At 39.7% G+C, this 22,222-nt stretch overlaps 1 protein-coding gene across 3 annotated transcripts in view; it reads right to left on the minus strand.

The window, feature by feature from the left end:
• TPGS2 (tubulin polyglutamylase complex subunit 2) overlaps nt 1-22,222 on the minus strand; it is a 69,849-nt gene that overhangs the window by 36,222 nt on the left and 11,405 nt on the right. For 2 of the 3 annotated variants that reach the window (XM_025931443.2, XM_025931445.2), the window contains exon 2: nt 18,599-18,678. The exons of the other annotated variant lie outside the window; for it this stretch is intronic. In XM_025931443.2, the coding sequence (XP_025787228.1) occupies nt 18,599-18,678 (80 nt within the window). The remainder of the gene's footprint in view (nt 1-18,598; nt 18,679-22,222) is intronic. 3 annotated transcript variants of the gene reach the window in all.

Raw genomic sequence — 22,222 nt, forward strand, 5'->3', positions numbered from 1 at the left:
AAAAAGTTCTTTTTTTAAAGTTTTATTTATTTTTGAGAGACAACGAGAGAGCACGTACAAGAGGGGGAGGGGCAAAGAGAGAGAGGAGAGAGAGACAATCCCACTATCAGTGCAGAAACTGATGTGGGGCTCAAACCCACGAACCGTGAGATCATGGCCTGAGGTGAAGTTCAGCGCTTAACCAACTAAGCCACCCAGGTGCCCCTACTTAGCACAAGAGGTACTATGAGGGAAGTTCATAGTGATAAATCCCTACATTATGAAATAAGAAAGTCCTCAAATAGGCAATCAAACTTTACATCTCAAGGTACTGGAAAAATAAGAACTAAACCAAAATTAAAAGAAGGAAATAACACAGATCAGAGCAGAAATAAATGAAATACAGACTAAAAAGACAAAAGATCAGTGAAACTAAGAGCTATTTTTTTTAAAGTAAACAAAATAGATAAGCCTTTAGCTAGATTCCCCAAGAAAAAGAGAGAACTCAAATCAGAACTGAAAAAGAAGATGTTACAAGAGATACCACAGAAATTAGAAAAACTAATGCAAACAATTATATACCAACAAATTGGAAAACGTAGAAGAAATGAACAAATTGCTAGAAACATACAACCTACCAAGACTGAATGATGAAGAAATAGAAAATCTGAATAAGCAAATTACTAGTATGGAAATTGAATCAGCAATCAAAAACTTCCAAACAAAAGTCTGGGGCCAGATGGCTTCATAATTGAGTTCTACCAAACATTTAATTATTAAAACGAATCTTTCTCAAACTCTTCCAAAACATATGAGAAAGAAACACTTCAAAACTCATATTATGAGGCTGGAATTACCTTGATACCAAAACTAGACACAAGCACTATAAGAAAAGAAAATTATAGGTGCCCCTCGGTGACTCAGTTGATTAAGCATCCAGCTCTCGATTTTGGCTCAGGTCATGATCTCATGGTTTGTGAGTTCAACCCCATGTAGGGCTCCACACTGACAGCACAGAACCTGCTTGGGATTCTCTCTCTCCCTCTCTCTGCCCCTCCCCCGCCCACTCACGCTCTCTCAAAATAAATAAACTTAAAAAAAATTACAGGCCAATAACCATGATGAACATTGATGCAAAAATCCTCAACAAAATATTAGCAAATTGAAATTAACAATACATGAAAATGACCATACACCATGATGAAGTGGGATTATTCCAGTGATGCAAGGATGGTTCAACATTCTTGAAATGACCATACACCATGATGAAGTGGGATTATTCCACTGATGCAAGGATGGTTCAACATTCACCACTCAATGTGATACACCATATTAACAAAATGAGGATAAAAATCATACAACCATCTCAAAGGATGCAGAAAAGGCATTTGACAAAATTTAATATATACTCATGGCAAAAACTTTCAACAAACTGGATACCCACAGCAAATATCATACTCAAAGAGAAACTAAAAGCTTTCCCTTTAAGATCAGGAACAAGATAATGATGGCCATTCTTGATACAGTGCTCGAAGTCACAGCCAGAAAAATCAGGCAAGAAAAAGCAATAAAAGGCATCCAAATCAGAAAGGAAGAAACAAAAGTCTCTATTTACAGATGACCTATTATTTAGAGAAAACTCTAAAGACTCCACCAAAAAAACCTCTTTGAACTAAAAAACAAATTCAGTAAACTTGCAGGATGCAAAATCAATATACAAAAACCTGTTGTGTTTCTATACACTAATAACCAACTATCAGAAAGAGAAATTAAAACAAACTTATTTACAACTGTATCAAAAAGAATAAAATACCTAGGATAAATTTAACCAAGGAGGTGAGACCTATACACTGAAAATTTTAAGACACTGATGAAAGAAACAAAAGAAAATGCAAACAAATGAAGAGATATTGTGTTCATGGATTGGAAGAACAGTATTAAAATGTCTATACTATTCAAAGAAATCTACAGATTCAATGTAATCCCTACCAAATTCCAATGGTGTTTTCCACAGAAACAGTAAAAACAATCAAACCTAAAGTCTTAGTAGAATCACAGAAGACCCCAAGGAGCCAAAGCAATCTTAAGAACAAAGCTGAAGGCATTACAATTCCTGATTTGAAGCTGCACTACAAAGCTATTATAATTAAAACTGTGTGGTATTAGCATGAAAACAAACACATAGATTGAGCACAATAGAGAGCCCAGAAATAAACCCATGCATACATGGTCAATTAATTTCTGACAAAGGAGCCAAGAAAATACAATGCAGAAAGGATAGTTTCTTCAATAAATGGTGTTAGGAAAACTGGTTAATTCTTTCTTTTTAATATTTATTTACTAAGAGAAAGAGCACTCATGAGCTAGCAGGGGAGGAACATACACACACACACACACACAGAGAGAGAGAGAGAGAGAGAGAGAGAGAGAGAGAGAGAGAGAATCAGAGAGAATTCCAAACAGGTTCCATGCTGTCAGCACAGAGCCCAATGGGGGCTCAATCTCATGAACTGCGACATCATGACCTGAGCCAAAATCAAGAGTCGGATGCTTAACTGACTGAGCAACCCAGATGCCCCAAAATTCGGCCACTGTCTTAAAACATACACAATAATCAACTCAACAAAGATTACAGAGTTGAATGTAAGACCTGAAAACCATAAAACTCCTACAACAAACCATATAGGGTGAACCCCTTGACATTAGTGTTAGCAATTTTTTTTCCTCTTTGGCACCAGAATCAAAGGCAAGAAAAGCAAAAATAAATAAATAAGTGGGATAGATCACTTGTTATGTACAGCAAAGAAAACCACCAACACAATGAAAAGGTAACCTAGTAAATGGGAGAAAATATTTGCAAATCATTTACCTGATAAGCGGTCAAAATCTAAAATCTATAAAGAACTCATAAAACTCATAAAAGCGGTCAAAATCTAAAATCTATAAAGAACTCATAAAAACAATCCAATTTACAAATGGGTTTAGAAATTACATAGACATTTTCCCAAAAAACACAAATGAGCAAAAGTATATGAAAAGGTGCTCAACATCATTAATCATGAGGGAAATGCAAATTGAAACCACAATGAGGTATCACCTCATACCTGTTAGAATGGCCATTATCAAAAAAGACAAGAAGCACATGGGTGGCTCAGTCTGTTAAGCATCTTCAGCTCAGGTCATGATCTCATGGCTCATGAGTTCAAGCCCCACATCAGGCTCATTGCTGTCAGCACACACCCCACTTCAGATCCTGTCTCTCTCTCTCTGCCCCTCCCCAGGTCTCACTCGCTCTCTCTCTCAAAAATAAATAAACATTAAAAAAAAAAAAAAGACAAGTGTTGGTGAGGATGTGGGGAAAAGGGGATGCTTGTGCACTGCTGGTGGAAATATAAATTGGTGCAGTCACTATGGAAAACCGTGGAGGCTCCCCAAAAAATTAAAAATAGGAACTACCATATGATGCAGCAATTCCATTTCTGGGTATTTAAATAAAGAAAACAAAAACACTAATTCAAAAAGATCTATGCATCCCTGTTTCACTATAGCACTATTTACACTAGCCAAGATATGGAAAAAAACCAAGTGTCCCCCAATGGATGAATAAAGAATGTATGGTAAACACACACACGCACACACGTGCGCACACACACACACACACACACACACACAATGGAATACTATTTGTCCATAAAAAGAATGAAATTTTGCCATCTGTGACAACATGGATGGACCTCAAGCACATTATGATAAGTGAAATAAGCCAAATACTGTATGATTTCACTTTTATGTGGAATCTAAACAACCAACCAACCAAGCTCAGAGCTACAAAGTACAGACTGGTGGTTGCCAGAGGCAGGGGTTAGGAGTGGGCAAAAGTGGGTTCAAAAGTACAAATTCCCAGTTATAAATAAGTCTTGGGGATATAATATACAGCAAGGTGACTATAACAATACTGTACTGTGTATTTGCAAGTTGCTCGTAGAGTAAATCTTAAAAGTTCTCATCGTAAGAAAATAAAACTTAAAATTATGTATGGTGATGGATGTTAAGTAAATTTGCTGCGGCAATCATTCAAAATATACACATGTATCAAACCATTATATTATACACCTAAAACCAATACAATGTCGTATGTCAATTATATCTCAATAACACTGAAAACAAAAACAATTCTATTAGAGAGGCAGAGTCTGCAGAGCAGAGTTACCAGTTTGATCTCTTTTTTGCCTCACCAGATAAGGCAGAGTAGTGTCTGCTCTGCTGTGACTGCCTTGGAGAGGGAGTGGGAAGGGGCAGAAGAAGAAGCTGAGGCGGCGGCTTAGGGAAACAAAGTGTGAGAGGAGGTTCTAAGCAAAGTTCTGATGATGCTGGAGGAAAATAATCCCTGGCATAAATTCCAGACCCATTCTCATAAATTATTTTCTGAAACGAATCATTGGATAAATGAGAACATCTTCAAAGTGAAGAGTATATACTTCTAGAACATTTAATGTAATGAACCTAATGATTCTGAAAGTTCTTATAAAGTAAAAATGTATTAACAAGACATGAACAAGTACTTCATATGGACAGCAAATCATCTAGTCTGGTGGTGGAAAGAACAAAGGAATAGCTTAGTATCTTTTCAGGAGGTACTAGGAACATGTCCTAAATTCTAAGTAACTCACATCTGTGCACATGACGGACCAGTCTTCTCTAGCCAATCAAGCCCTCGGAGTGTACAGAAGGATGGGTTCAGTTCCTTTCCTGGCGCCCTCAGGCAGACTTCTCGTCATCGTTACATAGAGGGGCAATATATTAGCAACTCTATCCAAAACTTTTTGCTTTTTAGACCCCTCTGAGATGTGATACTGAACACTTCTTATAAAGTCACGTTGCTGGTTACTTTAGGCAGGTGATGTGTGGGCAAATTAGAGTCTAGCAGGACAATCTGAGTTTACTTCCCAATTCTGCCACTAGCTGAGTAACTCTGAGTGTCACTTAAACTCTGTGAACCCGGGTTCAAGAATAAGCTCCAAGAGAGTCTAAAAGACACCAGAGGCAGGAGAGGGTTACTGTAAGCTTGGCAGGAAGAGAAAAGACTAGGTAATTAAAATTTTAGGACATAACATCTTCAAGAACCATAGGTGAGGAGCAAATTTCAACCTTGCCGGTAATTTTAAGCAGTATTTTTAAATTATTAAATGCACAACAGCTGTCATTTTAATGAAATGGGTTTTTCATTTTCCTGATCTAACAACTAAAATATGCATTGTGATCAGTTTTTGTTTGATCTCTTCACCATCTAGTTCCCAGTCTCACAGATGTGTAACCTAAGGGATTCTCTGACTCCTTGGCTAACTTACTTATTTTCATACTTAGTAAACTGTCTGGAATTAGGGCTTCCTCCCAGTGCCTCCTGAATGGCACATCCTGTGTGCTCTCAGGAAAAGCATGCACACAGAATGCCTTTCTTCCATCCCCAGAACCCTAGCACAGGAAGTCTACAGTTGTCGGTGTTCTGACAAAATCCTTGTTCCTTATGTCACCCCCAAAGTCCAGCATCTACTCTGAGATTTTGGTCACTAGTGCCATCTAGTGGTGGAAACGTGGAAACTACTGTCTATCTGACCTAACGGGGATCCCAAGAAATCCAAGCCCATCTTTAAGTTAGGCTGGAGAATTCCACTAGTAATGATTATAACATTTATTATAATATTTATTTTGCTCAAGGAAGAAATTTTGGTATTATTTTATACCATCATTTAAAAAATTATTCAGGATTCATAAACATAAAAATCAGTGAAATCAAATATTTACTACATTCAGACATTAACATAAGGATTCATAAACATAAAAATCAGTGAAATCAAATATTTACTACATTCAGATATTAACATAAACCTACAAAATGTCAAGTAGTGTTCATGAAAATCTTAAGCCCACACTGACATTCGTCCATGAATCACCGAGGGTCCTGGCTCTGCTGCGTCCTTGCTGCAGATGTCACCACCAGGAAGCCCGCACTGTAGCTGGTCCTGAGGCTCTTCACTCCCTTCCTTCTGAACGGGGCTGTCAGGGTGCCACTTTTATGTGGATCCTCTACCCTGACCAGCAACTCAGAGCTACTGACATTTCAATTTCTCTCCTGACCAATCTGGAAAGAGATGGCTCTTCTTTAGGTAACAATCTGCCAACTTCAGAGGGCTTCTCCACACCAGGTTCATGTGTCTTATTTTGCGGGGCGCGGCAGGGAGGAAGAAGATTGGCAGAAAGTGAATGTAAAAGGGGGAGGTATGAGGATTGGAAGGATTTGGGGAGAAAGTCAAGAAAGGAGAATCATACTGCTGATCAGTGTCTGAAATTATCAGGTGGCATCAGTGTGGTACTGCTACTCTGTGTAGCCCAAGGCTGATTCTGTCACATGGTTCCTGGTTTTCATTCTTCTTTTCTTCTCTAGAGGAGGCTATCTGCAGTAGCCTCTTTAGGCTATGCCAGAAAGAGGCTACCACAAATGGTATCACTGCTTTATCAGTTGAAGGACTTGAGGCACTCCGCTATTTGGGGAACTATCAGCTTCTTTCCCAGACCTTCATTTTCGTTCCTGAGCACTGCCTGAGCCTTGAGGGAAGGGCTAGTAAGAGCTGTCCACTTTCTCCTGCTCACCTTCTCTACTGTGGGAATCTTGTACCCCTCTGCTCCCTCCCTTTCAGAGGCCACTTTACCGGGGAAGCGGGCTGGGCAGCAGATGCAGGATGAGGCAGGCAAAAGGGCGAGGGCCAGAAATTAATGTTTCTGCAGGTGCCTGTCCATCCTGGGCAGGCTCTCCGCGCCCGTCTGCAACCTCAGCAGAGGAAGAATTGCCCGGGAGGTCCATCGTGCTAAAATCAAACTGGAAACCTGAGGCAATGAGGACAGCTGCATCTAACAGAAACTCTTCTCAGGAAGGATGTCCCATGTAGTCAAAGGAGTATCTGTTGGGGCTGTGGAGGGATAGGGCGAGGCCTGCAGGAGAATTCTCAAATATATTCTCAACACCCTGCCTAAAGAGAGTGGGAGGGCCTGGTGAACTGGAATCTTTTGTCTTGGTGGGGGGTGTATGAAAGGTTGGGTCTGAGTTGCTTAAAACTCAGAGGAGAAGCAACATATTCTTCCCCAAACCCTTTCCACATACAACCATCAAGTGTTCCTCTAAAGACGTGTGATGAAAAAGATACCTAAATATCAACCTGTCTGGGGCACCACGTTTTGGTGAAGCTCTGTATAAGGTAAGACATCAGCCAACACAACTTTCAAATGGCAATGCCCCCAGCTTAACAAGTCAGCAGGTTTCTACAGATGGAGGCATTTGTGTGGGAAGCCCCTGCACCTGAGGCCTCCTTGCTTCTGAGATGTTGGCTGCAGCAGCTGGACTCTCAGGGCTTATGGAAAAGGCGACAAGTCACCTTGGGGAGGCTCTATAGTCTTTGTAACCTTTTTTTTTTTTTTTTTAAATCTAATCCACTCATTCTGCACTTTTATTAAGTGTTATGGAATAAATACTGTGCTGGGCACTAAAAACAGAAAGGAATAAGGCCAGGTACAGAGGCAGCTGTGGCAGATACATAGGCTGCTGATTCAAATCCATCTTCCTCTGTGACAAGCCCTGACTTTGTCTAAGATGGCCACGTGCCCGGCTCAGTACTTAAGGCCCTCCTCCGCAACAAGTGTGGGGCATTAACTGTAAGCCCAAGTCCAATGAGGGAGGTTCTAGGAAAACTTTCCTTCCCCTGTTAAAAGGTGACAGATGTGGCTGGAACCTCCCTTACCTCATCTTCCTGCCCTGAGCCTACAGGTGGCAGGTGTGGCTGCAGCAGTCATTTGGCTGCATAAAGGAACAGGCTGAATTAGTGATAATGGCTTAACATGTTAAGGCTGATGAACCTACTGTAACTGTCCATCTAAGGTCTTGTTATGCAAGAAATATTAATTCCTATGTGTTTAAGCTGTTCTTAGTTTAGTATTATATTTCCGTGAACCAAACACATTTCTAATTTCTGCAGAGACAAATACGTAACAGGTAAGTGTTGTGGAGACAGGGGTAGAGGGTGGTGCCACAGACTCTACAGAGACAGCTGGGTAGACAACGGAGTGGTGGACGGACAGAAATGCAGGAGATGTCACATGAGAGGAATATGGGTTTAGCAGCGCAGGGGTCCCTGGTGATTTGTGAGAGCGGTGTCCAGGGAATGGTGGTGGAGAAATACAGGCTGTGGAAGTGTGAAGACTGACTGGAAAGTGAAGGACGGGGATAGTAATTTAGACCAGGGGTTAGCAAATTGTGGCCCCCTGAATATCTCCACCCTGCCACCCGTTTTTGTAAATGTTTTATTGGGACCCAGTCACACCTGTGCATTTCAGCACTGCCCATGGCTGCTTTTAGTGCTACCATGGCAAAGATGAATAGTTGAGGCAGAATACAGCCCCAGAATCTAAAATAGTTACTATTAGATCCTTAAACACACACACACACACACACACACACACACACACACACACACACACACATGCTGACCCCTGATTTAGACAATTTTTCTACATGCTTGGCTGTGCAAACAAAGGAACAAATGGCCAAGTAGCCAGAGGGAGACACAAGGTTACAGGTTTTGTTTTTAATTTTAAAGAGATGGGAAGGCCCTCTAGGAGAGCTGCCAGTGCAGCGGGAAGAAGTGAAGCACTGGAGAGGGACAGACTAACCCACAGAGAACACAGAGTGGCTCCCAGGGCGGAGAGGGGGCATGAGGTGAGGGGCTCCCTGGTGACAAGGTGTCACAGCCTGCTCCCTCCCACCAGGGATGCTTACAATAGATTCATAGCAGGGCATGTGAGGGACAGATCGGCAAGAAAGTTCAGAACCCACTCTCTGTAGACTGTAGAAAAAGCGAGCCTAAAAGGAGAGGAGATATTCTGCCGAATCATTTGGTCTCTGCGGGCCATAGTTTCACCACCAGTAAATTGAATTTTTATCTGGGGATTGGAAAGTCTAACCAATCAAGAATTGTAAAGCACTCTGCAACTATGAAATGTCACCGGAATACTTAATAATAGAAGTCTCCTGACACCAGGATGCTGTGAGTATCAGGAGGCAGGTCCTTTCACAGGCCTGAGAGATGAAAAGCCCAGTACAGACATTAGGTCTTACTAACTACCATCATTACAGAAGGCAGGCAGCACACACAGTGAACATGAATCATATAACTACACAAACCAGGCAGATTGAAACTGCTTTTTAAGGAACAAAAACGGGTGCAATACATTAAAACAGAAAGAGGTGGTTTTCCTATTCTTCTAACCTGAGGAGACTGCCACAGGTATGTGGTCATTTAAGTTTTAGTTTTCAGCCTTTTCCTCCTGTGTTTTCACCAAAGAATCACAAAATATTAGAACTGGATGAGTCCTTCAATAACACTTATTTCAAAACACTTATACATGATGACTATGAGACCCAGAGAAAGTGTATTATCTAGCCAAGGGCCTAGCGCGGCTATGAGACTCCTTTCTACTTCAGGCTGTTTTTGCCTAGTCAGTGCCTCCACAGACTTACTCCTGTATCTTATCTCCATGGGCTTCCCCCGAGGACTGCATTTGCCCAGAGGGGCAGGGCAGCTGTAAGGAGCCTCTTCTTGGAGGGCCTCTACGGCCCCGGTATATTCACGCAGCTATGGACAGCAGGTCTACTGCGTGGCAGTTGGGCCCTGGCTGGGGTGTCTCTAAGCAGGTAAGTCTCTAGAGTCAGTCCCCCAGAGAAGTGGAAACTATCAGCCCTTGAGGGCCCTCCCACTCCTCGGGTATAGGCACTTTCTGGAACAGGCACAAGTTAGGGGGCCCTGCCAAGCCTGATCCTATGGAAAAATGCTCTTCAGTAACCACTTGGGTAAATAAGTGGGGTAAGGGAGTTTCAGATCCGCTCAAGAGTTCTGCCCTCCAATGCTTAAATGACAAAAGTAGGTATCAACAAATAACACATAAAGCACTGTGTCTATTTTGAATGAATAAGTTATTACATTTCTAGATATGTCGCCTCAGACAAGGGAAACAAAAGCGAAAATAAACTATCATCTACACCAGCATAAAATGGTTTTGCACAGCAAAGAAAGCCATCAACAAAACAAAAAGGCAACCTACTGAATGGGAGAGTTTATTCATAAATGGTATACCAAATAAGGGGTTAACATCCAAAATATATAAAGTACTTATACAACATCAAAAACACAAACAATCCAATTACAAAACAGGCAAAGAACCTGAAAAGACACTTTCCCAAAGACGTACGGTTGGCCAACAGACATGAAAAGATGCCCAACATCACTAACCATCAGAGAAATGCAAATCAACACTATGATCAGATAATCACCTCACACCTGTCAGAATGGCTAGAATCAAAAACACAAGAAACAACAAGTGTTGGTGAGGATGTGGAGAAAAAGGAACCCTCCCTTGGTGCACTGTTGGTAGGAATGTAAATTGGTACAGCCACTGTGGAACAGTATGGAGAGTCCTCACAAAATTAAAAATGGAACCACCCAACAATCCACTAAACCCACAACTGGGTATTTACCCAAAGAAAATGAAAACACTAATTCAAAAAGATATAGGCACCCATGTTTGCTGAAGGATTATTTAAAATAGCCAAGATATGAAAGCCAAGATGAATGAAGGGGTGCCTGGGTGGCTCAGTTGGTTAAGTGTCCAAATCTCGATTTTGGTTCAGGTCATGATAGCATCGTTTGTGAGACTGAACCCCCTTTTAGGTTCTCTGCTGATGGCACAGAGCCTGCTTGGGATTCTCTCTTTCTCCTCTCTCTGTCCCTCCCCCACTTGCACATGCGTGCTATCTCTCTCAAAATAAATAAATATTAAAAAAATGAACGGATGAAGAAGATGTAGTATATATGCACAATGGAGTATGACTCAGCCATATAAAAAGAATGAAAAAAGAATGAGATCATGCCATTTGCGACAACACACATGGACCTTGAAGGTTATTGTATTAAGTGAAATAAGTCACAAAAGATAAATACCATATCATTTCACTTATATGGGGAATCTAAAAAATAAAACAAGCAAAGAAAAAGTAAAAACAGACCCATAAACGCGAAGAACAAACTGATGGTTGCTGGGAGTGGGCAAGGTATGAGCAAAAGTGGTTACGGGGAGAGGGAGGTACAGACTCCCAGTTATGGAATGAGTAAGTCATGGGGATGAAAAGTACAGCAGAGAATACAGTCAGTGGTATTGTAATAGCATTGTATGGTGACAGATAGTAGGTACATGTGTGGTGAGCATAGCCGAATGTACCAATTTGTCGAATCACTATGTTGTACACCTGAAACTAATGTAGATTGTATGTCAACTATGCTTCAAAAAAAAAAATTATTACAAAAACCTGTTCTTACACTTTTTAGGGTTATGAATCCCTTTCATAATTGGAAGACACAGCTCTGCAGAAAAAGGTACACATTAGTAAATTTGACATACATTTCAAGAAGTCCCAATTCCCATTTTTGGACTCTTAGGGGGTCCCTAGACCATACTATTCATTGCTCACCTCCACCCACCCACACAACTAAAAGTATAGTAATAGTGATTATCTCTATGTGGTAAAGTCGTAGAGGATTTCTCATTTTTTATCTTTTTTTAATTTCCAAATGTTCTATAGTGACCATGTTTTGTCCAGAACAACCAGAAAAAAAAATGTGCTAGACAAAAACAGAATCTTAAAAACAAAAGCGCATACCCAAAACTCTTCTATTGTCTGTGTCCATACATTAGCTTTTAAGTATCTATCCAACAAGCCTCCAGAAAGCTCAGCCATGGAACTGCACAAGTGAATTTCTATGCTGCTGATCCTAATACTGTTTGTACTTTAAGTACGGCATATTTTACTGTAATTAAGTCTAGGATATTTCAAGTAAAGCACTCAATGGAAAATTCCAAATCACTGTATCATATTATTCCAGGTGCTTTCACAGAAATTACCCCAATTGAGTATGTTTGAAGAAAATGTTCCATTGACTGTCTCAGTTAGCTAAAAATCTCTTTGTCTCATGCTTACCCATTATGCCTTTCAGTTATCCATTCCCCTTAATGTCACTCTAAGCTCAAGGGAACCCAATAAAGATGCATTGTCCAGGGGGGCAAATTAAATCTAAATGAGATCAGCTGTAGACTCCAGACCTAAAAAGCAGCCATGGAAGTCATGCTCCCAATGAATAAAGTACAGCATAAGTTAAACTAGGACAAATGAATAGTCGTCTTAGAGAGTTCTGAAGAATATCTGGTATAAGACACAAGGAAAAATATGCCTCAGAAATTACTTCATTAAATAAGTGACACAATATGATACCACCTCAATGGTGTTCCACCTAGGACAAGGCATTCCTGCCCTCTCATCCTCCCATCCAGGTCAACGAACTCAGGCTTCCAAGCCAGGAATCTCCTTCTCTTTGGGAGACAGGAAAACACCAGGATCTCACTCACAAAAAAGCACTCTGAAGCACTCCCTAAGGGCTGACTTAGGCCTATAAAGGATCAGAGGGCTGAAACAATGTCAACAAGGCCAGGCTGGCACAGTTGCACCAGAAGCAGGCTCTCCCTGATCAGCCAGCAAGAGTTCAGCAGATATACACTGTTCTAAATTTCCTTTTCTATTGTGAACTATGAGTGGAAATGGGGGTTGGGGCTAAGCGAGCCCATGAGAAGTTGGGAGTGCTGACTGAGCGGAGGTCCTAGAAACTTTAACTACCAGTTACTGAGCTGCCAAAGAAGGTGCCACTGGCTCAGTCCATGGAGGGTGAGCCCTGCTGGCAGGGACTGAACATGCATACATACCGTGGGATGCTTTGCTGCCCAGGGGAAGGCTGCCATAGTGGTGCCCTCCATTATGAGGGCAGTCTGCCAGAGCAGACATGGTCATGCTTAGATAAGGCAGGTAACTCTAAGTTCAAATTCAGGCTCTGCCACTTGGTAGCTCTGTGATCCAGGACAAACTCTTTAACCTGCACGGACCTCACTTTCTTCATTGGTAACATGAAGATATCAATATCTACCCTGCAGGGTTATTATGAGGATTAACTAAAATAAATTATATGATGTGTGTTAGTAGGCACTTATTAAATGGTAGGTTAATTTTTCTCCCTGGTCAAATCCATTTGCTATTCCTCAGACACAGTGACTTTTCCAAAGCAGAAATCTGAACTTCCCAGTTCCGTACTTAAAACATTTCAATGGCTCTCCTTTGCTCTCTTAATAAAGAGCAAACTCCTTTGAATGGAAAGACCAAAAGTGATAGTATAGAAGTAGGAAATAAAAAAGCAGTAAAAATGGGTATTGCTATAAAAAAATCAGTCAAGGAACTCACAAAAAAGGTTATAAAATATAATAATATGTATTGAAAATGTAGGGAGGAGAGGAGAAAAGAATGGGTTCAAACTTGAACGACCATCAACTTAAAACAGACTGCTATAGGCAGAAGAGGTTATATATAAACCCCATAGTAATCATCTATAAAAAAAAACACGGATAAATCCGCAAAGAATAAAGACAAAGAAATCCAAATATATCATTAAAGAAAATCATCAAACCATGAAAGAAAGAAAGGATAAGAGAAAACCTTCAGAAACACAGAAAATCTTCAGAAAATGTCAATAAATACATTTCTATCAATAATTACTTTGAATGTAAATTGACTAAACACTCCAATCAAAAGACACAGGGTGACAGAATGGATTAAAAACCAAGATCCATCTATATGCTATCTGCAAGAGACTCGTTTTAGACTTAAAGACACTTGCAGATTGAAAGTGAGGATATGGAAAAACATCTACCATGCAAGTGGATGTCAAAAGATAGCCACACTAGCAATACTTACATCGGACAAAATAGACTTTAAAACAAAGACTGTAACAAGAGACAAAGAAACACACTATATAATCATAAAGATTACAACCCAACAAGAAGATACAACAATTGTAAATATTTATGCACCCAACAGAGAAACACCCAAATACATAAAAGAGCTAATTACAAACTTAAAGGAAGTAATCAATAATAATATAATAACAGTAGCAGACTTTCACGTCCCACTTACAACAATGGACAGATCATCTAAACATAAAATCAACAAGGAAACAATGGCTTTGAATGACACACTAGAACAGATGGATTTAACAGATACATTCAGAACATTCCATCCTAAAACAGCAGAATACACATTCTTTTCAAGTGCACACAGATCATTCTCCAGAATAGAGCACATTAGTCTAGGAAACAAACCTCAACAAATTCAAGAAGATGAAAATCATACCATGCATATTTCCTGACCACAATGCTATGAAACTAGAAGTCGACCACAAGAAAAAAATCTGGAGAAACCACAAATACATAAAGGTTAAAAGACATGCTACTGAACAATGAATTGGTCAACCAGGACATGAAAGAAGAGATAAGTACATGGAAACAAATGAAAATGAAAACATAATGGTCCAAAACCTCTGGATGCAGCAAAAGTGGTTCTAAGAGGGAAGTTTATAGCAATACAGGCTTACCTCAAGAAGCAGGAAAAAGCTCAAATAAACACTCTAACTTTTTATGAAAGTGTTTATATTAAACACTCTAACAAAACCTAAAACTAGCAGAAGGAAATAAATACTAGAGCAGAAATAAATGATATAGAAGGTAAACAAACAAACTAAAAAAAAAAAAAAAAAAAAAAAAAAAAAACCCAGTAAGACAGATCAAAGAAATCAAGAGCTATTTCTTTGAAGAAAATCAATAAAACTGACAAACCTGTATTCAGGTTTATCAGGAAAAAAAAAGAGAAAGAACTCAAATCACAAACAAGGGAGGGGAAATAACAACCAATCCCAAAGAAATACAATCATAAGAGAATAAAATGAAAAACCATACACTAACAAATTGGATGACCTAAAAGAAGTGGATAAATTTCTAGAAACATATAAACTACCAACACTGAAACAGGAATAGAAAATTTGAACAGACCAGCAAAGAAACTGAATTATTAATCAAAGAACTCCCAATAATCAAAATTCCAGGACCAGAGGGTTTCACAAGTGAATTCTACCATTTAAACACTTAATACCCATTCCTCTCACACTATTGCAAAAAACAGAAAAGAAAGGAAAACTTCCAAATTCATCCTATGAGGCCAGCATTACCCTGACATCCAAACCAGATAGAGACACCACTGAAAAAGAGAACTACAGGCCAGTATCCCTGATTAACATAGATGCAAAAATCCTCAAAAAAATATTAGCAAAGCAATCCAGCAATACATTAAAAAAATCATTCACTAGGATCAGGTAGAATTTATTCCTGGATTGCAAGAGTAGTTTGCAATGTTTGCAAATCAATCAACCTGATACATTACATCATTAACAGAAAGGATAAGAACCATATGATCATTTTGAAAGACACAGAAGTAGTATTTGACAAAGCCAAACATCCATTCACGATAAAAACCCTCAACAAAGTAGGTTTAGAGGGAATATACCTCAACATAACAAAGGTCACATATGAAAACTCCACAGCTAACATCATCCTTAATGGGAAAAAAGAGTTTTCCCCTAAGGTCAGGAAGAAGACAACGATGTCTACTCTCACCACTTTTATTCTACATAGTACTGGAAGTTCTACCCAAGTAATCTGACAACAAAAAGAAATACAAGGCATCCAAATTGGTAAAGTAGTAAAATCACTATTTGCAGATAACCTGATACTCCATATATAAAACCCAAAAGATGACAGCAAAAAAACTCCTACAACTGATAATTCAGTAAAGCCACAGGACACAAAATCAATGCACAGAATTCTGTTGCATTTCTATATACCAATAATGAAGCAACAGAAAGAGAAATTAATTAAAAAATACCATTTCCAACTGCACCCAAAATAATAAGATACCTAGGAACAAACCTAACCAAAGAGGTGAAAAAACCTGTACTCCAAAGAGTATAAAACACTAATAAAAGAAATGAAGACAACACAAAGAAATAGAAAGACAGTCCATGTTCATGGATTGGAAAAACAAATATTGTTAAAATGTCTATACTACCCAAAGCAATCTACAGATTTAATGCAATCATATCAAAATACCAACAGCATTTTTCACAGAACTAGAACAAACAATCCTAAAATTCATAGAGAACTACAAAAGACCCTGAGTAGTCAAAGCAGTCTTAAAAAAGAGTGAAGCTGGAGGCATCATAATTCTGGTCTTCAAGTTATATTGCAAAGCTGTAGTAATCAAAACAGTATGGTACTGGCACAAAAATAGGCACATATATCAACAGAACAGAGAACCCAGAAATAAACACACAACTGTATGGTGAATAAATCTTCAACAAAATAGGAAAGAATATCCAATGCAAAAAAGACAGTCTCTTCAACGAATGGTTCTGAAAAAACTGGTTGGCAACGTGTCAAAGAAAAAACTGCACCACTTTCTTATACTATACACAAAAATAAATTCAAAATGTATTAAAGACCTAAGTGTGAGATGTGAAACCTAAAAATCTCAGAAGAGAACATAGTAAGTAAAGTAACAACTTTGACATCAGTCATAGCAACTTTTTTCTAGATATGTCTCTTGAAGCAAGGGAAATAAAAGAAAAATAACCTATCGGGACTACATGAAAATAAAATGCTTCCTACACCGCAAAGGAAACGATCACCAAACTAAAAGGCAATTGACAAAATGGGAGAAAATATTTGTAAATGACATCTAATAAAAGGTTAATATCCCAAATATATAAAGAACTTATAAAATTCAATACCCAAAAAACCAATAATCCAATTGGAAAAATGGGTAGAAGACATGTACAGACATGGTCACCAAAACATGAAAAGATACTCAAATCATCACTATGACAGTCTCACTCCTCAGTATGGCTAAAATCAATAACACAACACAAGAAACGAAGAGGTGCAGGGGAGGGTGTGGAGAGAAAGGAACACTTGGGTACTGGTGGTGGGAATGTATACTGGTGCAGCCATGGTGGAAAACAGTACGGAAGGTCCTCAAAAAGTTAAAAATAGCACTAGCCTGTGATCCAGCCATCACACTACCGGGTATTTACTCAAAGAATGCACAAACACTAATTCAAAGGGACACATGCAACCCTATGTTTATACAGCAGCATTATTTACAACAGCCAAGATATGGAAGCAGTCCAAGTCTCCATGGACTGATGAATGGATAAAGAAGATGTGGTATATAAATACAATGGAATATTATTTGGCCATAAAAAAGATGAAATCTTGCCATTTGCAAGGACACGGATGTAGCTAGAGTATCATGCGAAGTGAAATAAGTGAGTCAGAGAAAGACAAATACCATATGATTTCACTCATATATGGAATTCAAGAAACAAAACAAAGAAGCAAAGGGAAATATGAGGGAGGAGGAAGGGGGGGGAGAGGGAGAGGGAGGGGGAGGGAGGGAGGGAGAGAGGGAGGGAGAGAGAGAGGGAGAGAGAGAGGGAGAGAGAGAGGGAGAGAGAGAGGGAGAGAGAGAGAGAGAGAGAGAAAGAAATAGTCTTAATTATAGAGAACTGATGGCTACCAGAGGGGAGGGAGCTGGGGGAATGGGTTAAATAGGTGATGAGGATTAAAAAGTGCACTTGTCATGATGAGCAGGGTGATGATGTATGGAACTGTTCAATTACTACATTGTACACCTGCAATTAATATAACATTGTATGTCAACTAACTGGAATTAAAATTAAAACTTAAAAAGAAAAATAAAGCACAAACTCATGATGATTTAAGAAGCCTGCATGTCCTAGTCCTTACCAATCTCTCTCCCTTGCTCTCTTGTGCACCAGCCACAGGGACCTTCTTTATGCTCTTAGAAAATTTAATCCTTCCCATTTCAAAGCCTTCCCACAGGCTGAAAGTCCCTTCTCAGAGCCCATCTGTCTGGTTAACAACTCCACATAACTTCTTTAGGAAAAACCTTTCTTAACCTCGAACTAAGTCAGTCCTCCTGACAATGCTCCCTTTACCTCTCTCTCACTGTGCTAAGTCTGCTTGGTAATTATATTCATAACGATCTACACTATGTCTTACACAGTAACATTAAGAGGTAAGGAACCGTTTTTTGATTACCACTGAATCCCCAGGAATCAACACCAACCACAATGCCTGGCCCAGTTTAGGAGCTTAAAACTTCTATTGAACAAATGAATAAAAGTTCAGAGGAGGGTTGGAGAAGCAGTAGCTATTAATCTGGTTAGGTACTTCCCTGTAACACTTATCCACATTCTGCTCAGCATGCTTATTAATATTTAATTTTTCCTTTCCTTCCTGAATTTTTAGCTTTGTTGTATACAACTATGAATGTTCCACTGCCTCCAAATGATAGTGAGGCTCACAGGAGATGCTCCAGGCTGAGGAAATGGTATGGAACTGAAAGGAATGTTAAATGGCCTGAACATAAAAGAGAAAATTGAACTCTTCCTTGAAGGCAGCTGTGGCCTGAGATAAGAACAGGTTTCCTGCCCTAATTTTTCCTTCTTTAGGGTCACTGAAGTTGACCTCTCTTTGTGGAGATGTAAGGATTCAAAAGGGCAACACTTACTTGTTCCCATGAGGAAATCATATGACGTTCAGCAGGAGGCTTTTCTATGATAGTCACGTCTGTCACACCTGGGGAAGATTCTGGAAGAGGAAAAAGAGTCTGTAGAGCTGCAATAGGCCCGCTCTTATATATTTCAATACTAGAGGCTGACTAACTGTTGATGAGTACTCTAGGAATATCAGATTCCTCTGAGCAGCATTTATTACCCATGTGATAAAAACAGGAAGAGGGGTGCTTGGGTGGCTTAGTCGGTTAAGCATTTGACTCTTGGTTTCAGCTCAGGTCATGATCTCACAGTTCATGTGTTTGAGTACCACATTGGACTCCGCGCTGTCAGCATGGGATTCTCTCTCCCTCTCTCTCTGCCCCTCTTGGGTTCTCTCTCTCTCTCTCTCAAAATAAATAAATAAATTTAAGAACACAAAAAACAAAACAGGAAGAACTGCTCAGTCTTTTGAAGGCACTCAGTCCCACAACCTAGGACCATGGAGTCAACCTGGCCGAAAGGACATCATTGAATACCCCCTACACCCAGTCACAGCTTAGTAATTCAGCTGTTGAACAAAAATCAGAGATTCTATGTTCCTAGTGATTTCATACTGAACATCTCAGTGAGCTGAATTTATGCACTTATGACATGGTCAAAAGGAATAAGGAAAAGCACCCCAATAAACTTTTACAAGATACGACACTTGTTTGCTAATTTTTCTTCCAAATAAAACTCATCTTCTACTCTATGAGATCCAGGGTTTAGAAGTTTAGGCTAAAATTATGGAAAATGGACTCTATCCAGAAATATACTGAAAACAAAATAAATCATGTCTCTAAATCTTTAAAACAGGAAAAGGTCTTTAAATCTCTTTGTGGAGATATGTTCCATCATTCATTCTGAGGTAAAAGAGAAGCCACCTGAGTTGGAATACAACAGATTTTAAGACCTCCTACATTCTCCACTTGTCTGTATTTACCCATACTCAGGATCTTTAAGTCCTTAATCTCAGACACAAAATCTTTTATCAGTGGAACTGTGTTCCTTACAAAAAAATACACTTTTGAAGTCCTAATCGCCAGTACCTCAGACCATGACTTTATCTGGATATGAGGTCATTGACTACGTGATTAGTTAAGATGAGGTCCCACTGGAGTAGGGTGGATCCCAAATCCAGTATGACGATGTCCTTATAAAAAGAATGCTTTGTGGAGAGACACACAGAGGGAAGAGGGCCACATGAAGGTGGAGAATTGGAGTGACACATCCATAATACACAGAACACTGAGGACTGCCAGCAAACCAGCAGAAGCTAGAAAGAGGCAAAACGAGTTCTTCCCCTCCAGGCTTCAGAATGAGCATGACACTGCCAACTCTTTGGATTCAGGCTTTTGGCCTCCAGAATTGTGAGAATTTCTTGTTCTAAGCTACCTGCTTTGTGGTACTTTTATGACAGCCCTAGCGAACAAAGCCTCTACTCTTTTCTCTTTGCCATACTGCACAGATTGTCCCCAATGTCACCACTATTTTAGGCCACGGACACTGCAAGTGTAGATGCAATCAAAGCCACACTCTGTGTGCCTGAGCCACCCTCAGCATACCACCAAAGGACCTTGTCCATAACTCGGCTTGCTTCTTATCTTATCTTTTCAGTTCTCCCTGTGATCTGGAGGATAAGGCCCTTACTATACTGGTCTGGCTCTAGTCCAAACTCTGTTCCAGGTGGGTCAGTTCCCTCATTGCCTCCACCCCTCTGTCCCCCACCCTGCAAACTAAATCTGCACTCATCTTTGATTATGCTGTATCCCTTTCCTATTATACACACCCAAATATGTCCATGTGTCTCTCCACCTACGCAAGTCCTACTCACACTCCAAGGCCATGCTGAAGTTCCACCTTCTCCATGAAACCATTTCGGATATTTTTTTTTTTCCCTGATATCCTAACCCATCACATGCAGGGTTGGGGTCACATATGTTTATACTTAAGTATATTCTATTTTGAGCCATATCTTGGTTATTTACTAGGAGTAAATACTGTAATCAGGGAATGTATTCAAATGAATTTTTAAAATTTCTAAGAATATGACAGAGACTTCTAAACTAGTTTAATGTGTAAAATGGTTCCTGGACCCAATCCCTCCGACATTTTTGTGGGGAGATTTTCTCATACCAAGAAGCAATTCTTGGATACCCCGATGTCCCACAAGGAGATGGCATCAGATCCCAATGCTTATGGGTTCAGTCTGTAAGACCTTGACCTTCCCCTTCCCCACTTCAGACACCAGACACAAGTTCAGGTTGTCACCTGTGCTTCTGACTGATCTGCAAAAGACTGGGGGTTCTCATGACCCCCTCTTCTCATACTTCAGACACCAGTCAAAAGCCCAGACTAGCTATAAATCAGGAGGTTCCTCAGACCCCCTCCTCAAGTTGCATTAATTTGCTACAGTGGCTCACAGAACTCAGAGAAACATTTTCCTTACTAGATTCCTGGTTTATTATAAAAGGATATAACCCAGGAACAGCCAGATGAAGAGATGCTTAGGACAAGGTATGTGGGAAGGGTCACAGAGTTCCATGCCTTCTCCAGGCAGGCCACTGTCTCCAAATCTCCAGGTGTTCACCAACCTGGAAGTTTCGGGTTTTTATGGAGGCTTCATTACACAGGCATGATTAAATCATTGGCTGTTGCTGTATCCCAAGATATGAACTTTGTGACAACTTAGAGGAAACTATGATGCATAGAAAGGGTACTAGCATAATTACAGAATCAGTGAACCACACTGTGATATTCTGACCTCTAAGAAATATATATTTGCTCACTCAGATGACAGCTGACCCTTGAACAAAGCAGGATTAGGGCTGCTCACTGCCTGAAGGTCAGGGGATGGGACTGAAAATGCCAATCCTCTAATTCCATGTTTGGATCCACTGGCAACTAGTGCTCATCCTTAAGTGCTTTCCAAAAATCACCTCATTAACATAATGAAAAATCTTTACCACTCTTAACACTTACGAAATTACAAGGGTTTTAGGAGCTGTAAGCCAGGAACTGTGGACTAAGACAAAATATACAGGTGACCCTGGACCAATATGGGTTTGAACTGCATCGGTCCACCTGAACACTTACTTTTTTGAATAAATACAATATGATACTATAAATGTATTTTCTTTTCCTTATGATCTTTTAAACTTTTTTTTCTAGCTTACTTTAAAGTACAGAATACAATACACACAACATACAAAATACGTGTTAATTGACTGTTTATGTTATCGGTAAGATTTCTGGTGAACTGTAGGCTACTAGTTACATTTTTTGTGGAGTTAAAGTTATATGCAGATGTTTTACTGCACTGTTGGGGGTGGAGGACTGAGGAGCCCTAATCCCGCTTTGTTCAAGCTTTCACCTGAGTGAGCAAATATATATTTCTTATAAGTCAGCATATCACAATGTGGTTCACGGATTCTGTAATTATGCTAGTGCCCTTTCTATGCATCATAGTTTCCTCCAAGTTGTCACAAAGTTCAAATCTTGGGATACAGCAACAGCCCAATAAAGGAGGCTGAGAATGCTGGACTCCATATATTCTAGTCTTGCTTTATACATTCACCACTCGTGTGACCTTAGATGAG

The sequence above is a fragment of the Puma concolor genome, chromosome D3 (assembly GCF_028749965.1).
Source record: "Puma concolor isolate L17-30 chromosome D3, mPumCon1.1.hap2, whole genome shotgun sequence".
Taxonomy (NCBI): Eukaryota; Metazoa; Chordata; class Mammalia; order Carnivora; family Felidae; genus Puma; species Puma concolor.